The sequence below is a fragment of the Nelumbo lutea genome, chromosome 7 (genome assembly GCF_056320005.1).
Source record: "Nelumbo lutea isolate HS-2025 chromosome 7, American lotus-T2T, whole genome shotgun sequence".
Classification (NCBI taxonomy): domain Eukaryota; kingdom Viridiplantae; phylum Streptophyta; class Magnoliopsida; order Proteales; family Nelumbonaceae; genus Nelumbo; species Nelumbo lutea.
Genome location: NC_142690.1, coordinates 56890207 through 56902290, shown reverse-complemented (window position 1 = coordinate 56902290; position 12084 = coordinate 56890207). Strand labels below are relative to the sequence as shown.

The window sequence follows — 12084 nt, the reverse complement described above, 5'->3', positions numbered from 1 at the left end:
AGAATAGGGCCTTAACCCTATCCACTAAGAGAGTCCAGATCTAAATGTGATTTGGATCTAGAAACCTCCTAATAAGATTAGGAGAAGGTTGATCCAATCTGCAGATAAGATAAGGGTTTATCCTTATCACCTAAAGAGATGTTTTGATCCAAATAAGATTTGGATCAGCAACTCCTAATTGGATTAGGAGCTGATCCTTTGGGGTTACAAATAAGGAGGCGGCAACAGCCTTTAGAGAAGAAATACTCACATCCTCTTCAGAGCTGAAATCATAGAAGAAATATTTCTGCAATCCCTGCAAAGATCTTTCTTTCCGCCTCCTTCCTGCAACCGCCAGACATCCAATTCGATCTCCAACTCTGTGGGAGAAGTCAAGATTCGATCTTGACATCGTTTCTTTATGAAAGAATTGAAAGGAAGTTGGGCTCACGTGCCATCCTACTGTTTCTTGTGAAGGACAGAGTTCTTAGAGAAGAACACTGCTGATTTTTCTCCATCCTACACTGCGCCATCTTCAATGGGAGCAGTCTTTGGATCCTTCCTTGGGCGTGAACACCTTCGTTGGGAGATACTATTTCTCCGTATCAGGTATAATCCTCTCCTACTCCTTTTGGTTCAGATCTGATTCAGTTTATGGTTCAAGATTGATCCTTAAAAATATGATTTTCTAAATAGGGAATGCGATTCCCAATTGAAGGGAGAGAAAAATTTTTGAAATTCGCCCCTTTATTCCGCAAGATTTGGGCGTCCATACGATGGATCTCTCATCCCTTCATCATGTGCTCATAACTTTGTAGAAGATAAATAGTTAAAGAAGAGATTGTAGGTATGCTAATCCCAAGATGAAATTAGAGGTCAAGTTGGGTACTTAATTCCAAGAATTTACATTGTATCAACCCTTAGGCCACAGCCATTCAAATCTTAACAATTGTTGAACCCAAGCCCACCATTGCAACCCTAGGTGCAATCTTTGTATAACATCATTCCTACGGCCTAAAGTACCTTCCATATTATTATTCCAATGATCTTTCATCCTAAGAGAGATCAAAAAAACAGGCCAGTTGATATGCCATGCCTAGCAGCAATAGTTTTTAACTACACTTTGCAGCCTAGAATGATGAGAGATGATGCATTTTGAATGTGATTCCATATTTTTTATCATCTTATTCTGGATTTCTGTTCATTGAAGATGTTCATCTTTCTTTTTTTTATTAAGTTGGTAAAAGGTAACAAATGAAACAGGGAATAAGCCCAAACCACGATACATCTAACAAAAGAAGCCCTGACAGACCACATAATAAAACCATCATGTGATGAGCTCACCTGGCCAAGAGGTCCAGAGCTCTATTATCCTCATGAAATATGAGAAATTATACCACATTATCTTTAAGTAGAGGGTCTGTCCAAGGGATTATACATCATAATTAGTTAATACAATCTCTACCATTGATGCAGTGTGGCGTTTATGGAGTTAACTACCTTTGTCAGAAATCCATGACCAAAGACCGTCCTAGGAATACTTAGCCCAGCTGACATTAGCATAGCTGGCCAGTAAACTGCATGGAACCGTAGGATGTCCTGCAGAATAAAACAAAAAAGAAAAATGATAAGCATATTTCTATACAACATGAGATAGGGAAATATTCTTTAAAAAACTGAGACACCCTCCTGCTAAAATTTCAGGAAATAAATGAAAAGTTAAACCCAAGTCACAAGATCATTTTAAATAAATTGTAAGAGAACAAAAAAAATGAGATTATTGTGCACAATTCTATGAAAAAGAAAAAAAAAATGAAAACAGGATGATCGTATTGGTGTTCTTCTTTAACTTTTACACGCATAAGGGCATTGAAGTCTTCAAATAAACATCAGTTCTAAGAACATATGCATAGAAAAGTGCAATTAGCAAGTTGAAATGCATTACAGAATAATAGTAGCAAAATATAATTAGTGTTCTCTTTCCTAACAGCAATTAAGCCATGAAACCCAACCCAGGAAGAAGGAAAAAATTGATGAGAACCCGGTAACGGCCCAATCAGAACCAGGCCCATTACAGACTTTCACTGCTAGGCCCAGGCCTCCCATCGAGCTGGTGTTTGGTCGTAAGAAGAGGAGCCACACCCATGCAGCCGTTAACACTCAGGCCACATCAGCCACATCTGATATCTAAGGACAACTGTTCATTCTACCAGTTAGTTAGAACAGACAATGAAACATAAATAGTATTTGCCTTCGACTCTCTCTCTCTCTCTCTCTCTCTCTCTCATTTCAGGAGGTTGAACCCCTCGAACAGGTTCCTGCAGTGAGCAGATCTCACCATTTGTGGTATCAGAGCCAGGTCGTCATCAAGCAGAGATGCCCCACATTCGTTCAGTGTCCATCGATGACAGGGTGAATAGTCTGGAGGTTGGCCTTCATCAAATGGCCTCGGACATGAAGGAGATGAAGGAGGCTCTGGCTGTACTAATCTCCCGGAGGGAACAGTTAGCGGCTGAAGGAAGAAACGCTGACCAAGAGAAGTCGAGTTGGGGTAGTCACCATTGGGGACAGCCATGGTCAGCGCAGGCGACCAAGATCAATTTCCCGTCTTACGTTGGGGGAGATCCAATCCCTTGGATCTTCAAGGCTGAGCAGTATTTTGAGTATCATGAGGTGCAGGGGCACCAAAGCGTAGCCATAGCTTCCATTCATTTAGATGGTGATGCCATACTCTGGTATCAATGGTTTCATTGAACCCACCGCCAAATCACTTGGTCTGATTTCACCGATGCTCTATGCATCCACTTCGGACCAACAGGTTACAAGAACTGTGATGAAGTCTTGTCGAAGCTAAAACAACCCAGCACAGTCCAGGATTACCAGTCAGAGTTCAAGAAATTAGCCTCCAGGGTTTTTGGGTGGCCAGAGAATGCGCTGGTTGGAAGTTTCATGGATGGGTTGAGGGATGATATTCGTCTGGAAGTGAAGGCCCTACGCCCGACGACATAGACAGCAGCGATAGGGTTGGCAAGGTTGCATGAAGAGAGGTTGGACCGGGTAAGGAAAGCAATTCGACCCAGTGGACCTCTCCTGAGGACCCCCCTAGATCCGATGGGTTGTTGCCGAAGCCTGCACCTGAAACGGGTGGGAACAGACCCACCACCGAGACCACAGCTAGGGGTGGCAATTTTTCATCCAACCCGCTGAACCCACCCATTTACTTGGCGGGTTGGAAATGGATTGATCACCCAACCCGCCCATTTAAATGGGTTGGGTTGGGTAGGGTTGTGGATAACCATTGGGTTAACCATTGCAAAAATAAGTATTAATTCCTTAGCCTTTTTTTTAATTTTCTTCATTTGAATGAAATAATTTATAATTAATGCATTAATTTTCAATTAATTATTGACTAAATTTAGTTTTGTCTCGAATCAACACACTTCGCCCAATTCGACATAAATCCAAATCAACTTGACTCGAGTCCGGACCAGCTCAACTTGGTCTAAATATGAACAGACCCGATCACCTTGGTTCGGTTCGGTCAAGTTGGTTAGTGGTCCGACCCAACATAGTACATGTCATCCAGGTCGACCCGAATCCGAAACAAGCCAATGCAGGATAGTTCGACACCCGGTTGCTTTGCCCGGTTTGGACCGTCCGGTCTGACCAATATTCGCACAACCCGACCCGAATCCGGATCGGCCCGATTTACTTCTCTTGACCCGCTCCGGTCCCAAACCCGTGCACAAACCTGATATGGGCCAGTCCAAGTCAATCCACCATTGGCTAAACTAGTCCGACCGGACTGATCTAGATCTAAACAGCTCAACCACCCTTGATGAGATTAGCTCAAAGACAATCCAATTAGATTGTTCAAGTTGGTCTGACTAGTTTGAACCTAGGTGGTTCGGTCAAACCCGAAATCCAAACATAGTCAAATGGCTTCGCCGCTTGTGTAAAAATAACATGCATGTAATGTGATTTGAACCTTCACCACTTGTGCAAATAGCAACTACTATTACCACCAAGCTATGACCAACTAATTTGTTAAGAGAGAGTTTCTTTTTTAAGTACATAAATATAAGATTAATGGGTTTGGAGGGGTTGGATTGGGTTAAAGCGGGTTTGGGTTGAACCCAACCCATTTAATTTTATATAATTGGGTCATTAATGGGTTGGCGGGTTAGATGGGTTGGGTTGAAGCTCAACCCAAACCAAACCAAACCCAATCCGCCCAATTGCCACCACTACCCACAACCCAGTAAGGCCCTAATGTCCCTTTAAAACGTCTTTCTTGGGCCAAGATGCAGGCCCGACGTGAGAAAGGATTGTGTTATAACTGTGACTAAAAATTTGGCCCGGGTCATAGGTGCAAATCTCAGCAGTTCTTTTTACTTCACATGGACGAGCCAGAAGGTGATCTAGTGGAGGCAGATGCAGTTGGAGAGGGGCAGGAGGAAGGGGCCACTGACAGTGGGGTGCTGGAGATATCACTGCAAGCCCTGACCGGTGGGACCTCAATTCAGTCCATGAGGGTCATTGGGAGGCTCAGAGGTAGGACCATATCAATCCTCATAGACAGCAAGAGCTACCTCAATTTTATAACTCATGAGCTTGCTCACCAACTAGGTATGACAGTCCTATATACCTCTCCCTTTGCAGTTCATGTTGCCAATGGTAGTAAGATAAATTATGATGGCATTTGTAAAGATGAAAGAATATACATACAGGGCATTACTTTCACCTTGGATCTGCACCCCTTGGACTTTAGTGGGGCAGACCTGGTAGTTAGGCCCAGCATTGTATGATTGGACCACCATGACAATGGATTTCTATATGGAGGGGGGGGGGGGGGGTAAACTCTGCCATCTACAGGGCCATAAACCCAAGGAACCCACAAATGAAAGGGCTTGGGCATTCCTAAAGCTGTGCAGCACCGTAGCCCAACCCATTTTGCTCCAATTGGACCCACAGCCCATGAACCCCACTCTCTCCACTAAGGGTGACTAGCAGTCGGGCCCAGAAGATATGAGAGCCCTTGAGGGGGTTCTAGACCAGTACACCATAGTCTTTGGTGAACCCATTCAGCTGCCCCCAGGCCGAAGCCAGGATCACTGAATTCCCCTACTGCCCGGGAGTAACCCAATCAATGTATGCCCCTACCACTACCCCCATTACCAGAAAATCGAAATAGAAAAGATGGTGGGGGAACTTCTGGAAAAAGGGCTGATCCGACCAAGTACCAGCCCATTTTCTTCCCCAGTACTTTTGGTAAATAAAAAGGATGGATCCTGGAGATTCTGTGTTGACTATAGGGCCCTGAACCAAGTCACAGTCAAGGATCGGTTCCCAATCCCCATGATGGACGAATTACTGGACGAGTTGGGCCAGGCCAAGATATTCTCCAAAATGGACCTGAGGTCCAGCTACCATCAGATAAAAGTTCACCAAGATGATGTGCACAAGACAGCTTTCCGAACACACGACGGACATTATGAGTTCACTGTTTGTGCCATTCGGGTTGACGAATACCCCCTCCACTTTTCAAGCTGTTATGAATGATCTATTCTGCCTGTACTTACGATGGTTTATTCTGATCTTCTTTGACGATATACTTGCATACAGCCAGGATTGGGATTCTCATCTCAGGTGACTACAGCCTTGGAGATCCTCAAGACAAACCAGTTCTTCGCCAAGAGGTCCAAATGCACCTTTGGACAAACCCAGGTCCATTATCTCGAACATATAGTTTCTACAGGGCTAGTGAAGGCAGACCCAAAGAAAATCAGGTGCATGCAAGAATGGCCCACACCGCAATCAGTGAAGGCTCTAAGGGGAATCCTGGGCTTAACAGGCTATTACCGGAGGTTTATAGCAGGGTACAGCCGCTTAGCAAGCCTACTCACACAGCTATTGAGGAAGGACTCTTTTACATCGACGCCCGAAGCCCAACAGGCCTTTCAAGCCTTGAAGAAGGCAGTATCCACACCCCCAGTTCTGGCCCTTTCCAACTTCAACGATACCTTCATGTTGGAATGTGACATGTCCAGGACAGGATTGGGAGTCGTACTGATGCAAAGGGGGCAACCCATCTCTTATTTCAGCAAGGCACTTTCAGCCCATGGCCAGGCCCAATCTACTTATATTAAGGAGCTCATGGCCATTGTATTGGCGGTTCAGAAATGGCAGGCCTACCTCCTGGGCCAGTGATTCATCATACGAACTGATCAGGGAAGTCTCAAGTACCTGTTAGAACAGAGGGTTCACACCACGGACCAGCAAAAATGGATCTCTAAATTGCTCGGCTATGATTACACTATAGAACACAAACCTAGCCCGACAAACAAAGCGACAGATGCCCTCTCATGGGTGGCGGAAATGAACCAACTAGTAGTCTCCCAGCCCATGTACCCCCTCTTCAAGACCATTAGAAAGGAAGCTCGAGAATCAGAATTGCAAGAGCCATGGAGGATTAAATGCCAGAAGGGTCCCGTTAACACTAATGGATGTAAACTAGTGGGCCCAGATTTGTTTTTCAAAGGGTGGTTTGTAATCCTATCCACCTCAGCCCACATAACAGCCCTGCTCCAGCTCTTCCATGATTCAGCCCAAGGGGGACACTCAAGAGTCATGCGGACCTACAAGAGGCTCGCCTCTCACTATTATTGGGCCAGTATGAAGAAAAGGGTCCAGCAGTATGTGGCCTCATGCTGTATTTGTCAGCAGCACAAATACAGTTCTCAAGCACCACCTGGCCTATTGCAGCCCCTAAAAATTCCAGAGCTGGTTTGGGAAGAAGCCTCTATAGAATTACTGGGCTGCCGAAGTCACGGGGAAAGCCTGTCATCTTGGTCGTAGTCAACCATCTGAGCAAATATGCCCATTTATCAACGCTGCCCCACCCCTAAACCGCTGCCATGGTGGCAAGCACACTGTAAGAGTGGTGGCAAAACTCCATGGACCCCCTGGGCAATTGTTTTGGATCGAGATCCCACCTTTCTCAGTCAGTTCTGGAAGGAGTACTTTCGGCTACAGGGGACCAAGCTGAGTCAATCTACCGGCTACCACCCCAGTCCGACAGTCAAACGGAGGTGGTGAACAGGTGTTTGGAGACATATCTCCGGTGTTTCACTAGTGGAAAACCAAGGCAGTGGGCTGACTGGCTTCCTTGAGCCGAATACTACTATAATTCCACCTTTCAATCTACTGCCGGGATGACCCCCTTTAAGGCCCTCTATGGCCGTGATCCCCCAGCCATCCCACTTTATGAACCCAGATCCACTGTTGTGGCAACAATCGAAGCCCAACTGACAGTCCGCGATGACATCCTAAGGTTACTCCGGGATAATCTCCACAAGGCGCAGCAGAAGGATGAAACAACACTATGACAGGAGGCACAGGTTCGTGGAATACCAAGTTGGGGACTTTGTTTACCTCAAGCTTCAGCCCTACAGGCAGGTCACGCTGGCCCAAGCTCGCCCACAGATACTTCGGCCCATTCAAGATAGTGGAAATGATCGACACTCTCGCGTACTGCCTAGAACTGACAGCATCGTCCAGATTGCACCCCGTATTTCATGTGGTTATGCTCAAAAAGGCCATTGGATCTGAGGCCATTACCAGCCCCAGCCTCCGTGAATACAGAAGACGGTGAGCTCATCACTCAACCATCGCGCATCACTGACTTTCGATGGGTGAAGGTAGGAAAGATGGTTTGAGTGAACAGGTTTACCCACAGCCGCGCCACCTGGGACCCTACTGGCAACTCAAGAACCAGTTCCCTGCTCTCGACCTCGAGGACAAGGTAGTACTGAAGGAGGGGGAGATGATGAGAACCCAGTAACGGCCCAATCAGAACCAGGCCCATTACAGACTTTCGCTGCTAGACCCAAGCCTCCCATCAAGCTGGTGTTTGGTCGTAAGAAGAGGAGCCAGGTCCATGCATCCGTTAACACTCAGGCCACGTCAGCCAGTCTGATATCTGAGGACAACTATCCGTTCTGCCAGTTAGTTAGAATATTTGTACCGCCCACCATCTATATAAGGGGGCTACAACAGATAATGAAACATAAATAGTATTTGCCTTCAACTCTCTCTCTCTCTCTCTCTCTCTCTCTCTCTCCTCTCTCTCATTTCAGGAGGTTGAACCCCTTGAACAGGTTCCTGAGATGAGCAGATCTCACCAAAAAATCATGAAAATATAAACATACATAATTCTCCATGCAAAGCAAAAGAACCAAAGACATCATACCTTGCCAATTAAGTGGAGTGACGCAGGCCAACCTGAAGAAACTGCACCTTGTAAAGTAGGTTTTTCTTTGTTCTCTGATAATGCTGATATATATCTGCAACAAAGAGAAAAAGGTGTTGAAAGAAACCACAATAACTACACAAGCACAATAAAGCATAAAATAAAATAAATAAATAAATAAACACAGGAGTGACATAATTTAACTTAAAGGAAATTAATTTATACTTTTCTAAGACATGTCTAAAACCTAAAGAATTACTAGAATCTAGATGTCTAGAATTAACAATATCGACTCTTTAGAATTAATCTGGGTTTTTTTATCCAAACAACTCATCATGTACAGCATCATCTATCTCCTAAACCCACAATTTATACATGAAATATCTTAACTCATCATAAATGATGTTCTCAAACCTGGACCAAACCTACCAGTTGGATCATTCCAACCATGACCAAGCAGTTTTTACAGGGTTTTAGATACTCCTGTTCCCAAAATTTTCAAGACTGAGTTAAAAAAATTGAGTTTTAAATTTAGTTTCTAGTTGTAGGTGTTTTAAGAATAAGGTATTAAGTATTCTAGATTTTTTTTCAGTACATGCAAAGTATACTTCTATTATTGAGTATAAATGGGAGAGACTCCCAATACAGTGAGTGACTGTACATCATATATGGAATCATAAAACTTCAAAAGTATTATAGTTACAAAATAATGAGCCGGCAGTTATGCTGAAGTGCTAGCCCAAGATATGATCTTTACAGTTACATTGCATCAAATTTCATCAATTTGAGAGGATTTGTTCTCAAAAACCCTGCAGTTCCTCTCCATCTAAATTGATCATAGGACAGCAGCAGGTAGAAGGTGCCAGATGATTCTTCCATTGCTGTCCAGACCCTCAATAGTCCAGATTTCTAGAAAGTTATGAAATGTCTTGAGAAACTTACTATTATCAGTAAATCATTGTGGTTATTTATGGTAATTTTGGACTTACTATTTATAGCAATTCCAATAATTACAATTTATAGTAAAATTGTGATTTGTACTATCCTTAGTAGTTTCTGGATTCTTTGCATTTAGTTTTAGTAGGATTAGGTAAGCAGAATTAGAGTTGTTACTTGAGTGCCCTTATGTGTTTACCTATGGGTTTGCCTTAGTCTTTTAGCAATTAAAAGTTGTTTTCAATTAGTGTTTGAGATCAAATTAGAGTCTGTAAAGGGACACCCGAGTTCTTATATCAAGTATATCAATAGAGTCATGATTTAAAAATGAAGAGTTGGTTGGTAAGGTCTCCTGCTGGCCATAGTGGAGACTTGGGATCGAATCCCACCTGCACCTGGGTTGGGGGATGGGCTACCCCTGTTGTGTAGCCCTTCAGAAGATATCAAAAAAATAAAAAATAATAACAAAAAAAGAGTTGATCTTATGAAATAAAGTTTAATTTAGTCAAGCCTTGTTCTTGCAAGGAAATTTTCTCTTTCTCACCTGTTTCTTCTTCTAAGTGATCTATCCCTTTGCAGTTTATCCTAGCAGCAAGAGTTCTCTTTCTTCCTAATATTTGCTTTTCCATCCCTATCCCAGAACACAGGTTGTACCTAACAAAGGGTACAAAGAAACAAAGGACTTTCTACTGGGAAAGTGGCAACATCTGCTCCAAGCAGAAGTGTTGCTACCTCTACGGTCTCCACCTTATGCAGATTTTGTTAAGCTAAACTTTGATGGAAGCAGTAAAGGTAACCCTTGTCCATCAAGGAATGGTGGAGTTTTAAGGACAAAGGAAGGTTCTGCCATAGCGTTCTCAAGACCAACTGGGGTGGGGGACTCATTGCGTGCAGAAATTATGGCTTTGATAGAAGGTGTGAAAAGAGCTAAGGAGCCAAGTGTTAGCAAGCTGATCATTGAGGGAGATTCTAAGGTGGTAATAAATTGGTTAGGGAAGGAAGATGATGGATTGTGGACATACATTAATGAACGAAGACACTTCGTGTGGCTAACTCAGGGTATGGATGTGAGAGTGCAATGGGTCAAAAGATGTGCCAATTCATATGCAGATGCACTTGATAAACAAGGGGTGGGAAGAGATCGGTTACTTTGGGCTATATTGTAATGTTGTATCTTTTTGGAGGGAGTTAAGAGAGTTTACCTCCCCCCACCTTTGTACTAAAAATAAGACTCCAACTAATACCAATCAACACGCTGCCACGATCTGCCTTCCATATTGTCTTTCAGGATCTGCCTTAAGGATTCCGGAACGTCCGGCCACCACTATGTTTCATTTCTGAAGGAGCGACCCAAATTTTCCATATGGTCAGATGCTTTGTTTGCTTATCTATAGAACTTCTCAATTTTAATCTCTTCAAACTGCCTTAGTAGCTTGCTTGTATCACTAGTCAATCTACAGAACACCCTTGCCTCTGATTTTTCCCAAGGCTTCAGCACACTGATATGGTGATTCATAAAGATAAAGAGATGATCTTTTATATTGCTAATTTTTTCATCCTTGCAATTCTTATTACCAAGTTTAGAGCTCATGATTTGAAACAGTTCTTGATTGTCTGCCACTTCAAAACTCAAGTATGAGTTCTTTTGAATCAAGGGAGAATGATATAGAACAAAATAAAGGAAAGAATCCATGGAGAAATAAATCAGTTTTCCAATTCCTATACAAATTTCAAAATCTTTGGTAATAGAGATACTGGTATTTTTGAGAAATGGTAAAGCATAATTTCAATAACAAAAGACAATAAACATGTACAATAAACCATTGTACATAGGGGTATTCACAGCTGATGCTCAAACAACTCACATTCATTTTTTCTTCTTTTCTATCGCCACGTGGTTCATCTCGTGCCAGCTCATCACCTTCTTCAACCTTTCAACTCTCACTCCAGAGAGACACTTCATGTTCTGTCAACACCCACACTTCAGCAATCGTCAGCTCTACTACACGGAGATTGGAAGTAACAGATGATATAAGAACACCTCCAAGCATGGCAGTGATCTTCTCAAACGAGGACTTCTTCCAGAGATTAAAGGGAAGTCCCACCAATTTGATAGCAAAGGGACCATCCCTCAATTCCTTGCTATTACAGGATGTAGTCCAGCTCAAGACAAAGGTTACACCCAGTTCAGATTCAACAGTGAAAATGTCCACTGCTTTATCTATGCCAGTCAGAAGGGTGCACCTGTCATCAAAAGGAAAAACAGAGACTTCAACATCAACTTTGAGTTTCTTCTTAATTTCTTCCAGGATAACTCCCCAGTCATTCACCCCCATCTCTTCTTTCCATACCAAAGATTTTTCCTTACCATCTTTGTTTTCCTGTTAGAACAGCTTCTGTATTCTGTTGGATTTCATTAGTGCAAAATCTTGCACCTTTTCCACTTGCATGCCTTCCATCGACCCTTCTTTGCTGGTCCCTGTGATGCTCAAGATTTCTATCGACTTTTCTTTGAGTATTCTTGAGCCCTTCCATTCTATGCAGCATTGCCTCAAACCTTTAGCTTTTCCCCCACCATCATCCTTCCCCGACCCCTCTTCCCTTCTAGGAAGCAAACTAGTTGCTGCTTATTATTACCATAAAATTCTGAAACTGCCACAAACCACCCCTTTTGATTACATCGCAGCTCGACCTGGTATCTCCTTCTGTTCATTTCCAGAGAGCTCTTCCAAGCCATTTTCTTGACAGAGAGCACCACCCCATCGATAAATCCTTTCAGCCATTGTGTAGCTTCGCCAATTAGGTAAATACTTGATCTTCCTGCTTCCCTGATTTTCAACGAGATTTGTCCTTTGTATTTTCCTTCAGTAGCAGCTTTGCTTCAATCACCATTTCCTCTCTCCATCTTGCGGCAAGGC

The 12084-nt window shown here is 43.3% G+C and overlaps 1 protein-coding gene across 6 annotated transcripts in view; it reads right to left on the bottom strand.

Moving 5' to 3' along the window:
* Positions 1 to 12084, bottom strand: part of OVA1 (methionyl-tRNA synthetase / methionine-tRNA ligase / MetRS (cpMetRS)) — a 62636-nt gene that overhangs the window by 33135 nt on the left and 17417 nt on the right. For all 6 annotated transcript variants that reach the window (XM_088954783.1, XM_088954785.1, XM_088954789.1 and 3 more), the window contains exons 7-8: positions 8231 to 8324; positions 1480 to 1578 (exon numbers count right to left, since the gene is read on the bottom strand). In XM_088954783.1, the coding sequence (XP_088810909.1) occupies positions 1480 to 1578; positions 8231 to 8324 (193 nt within the window). The remainder of the gene's footprint in view (positions 1 to 1479; positions 1579 to 8230; positions 8325 to 12084) is intronic.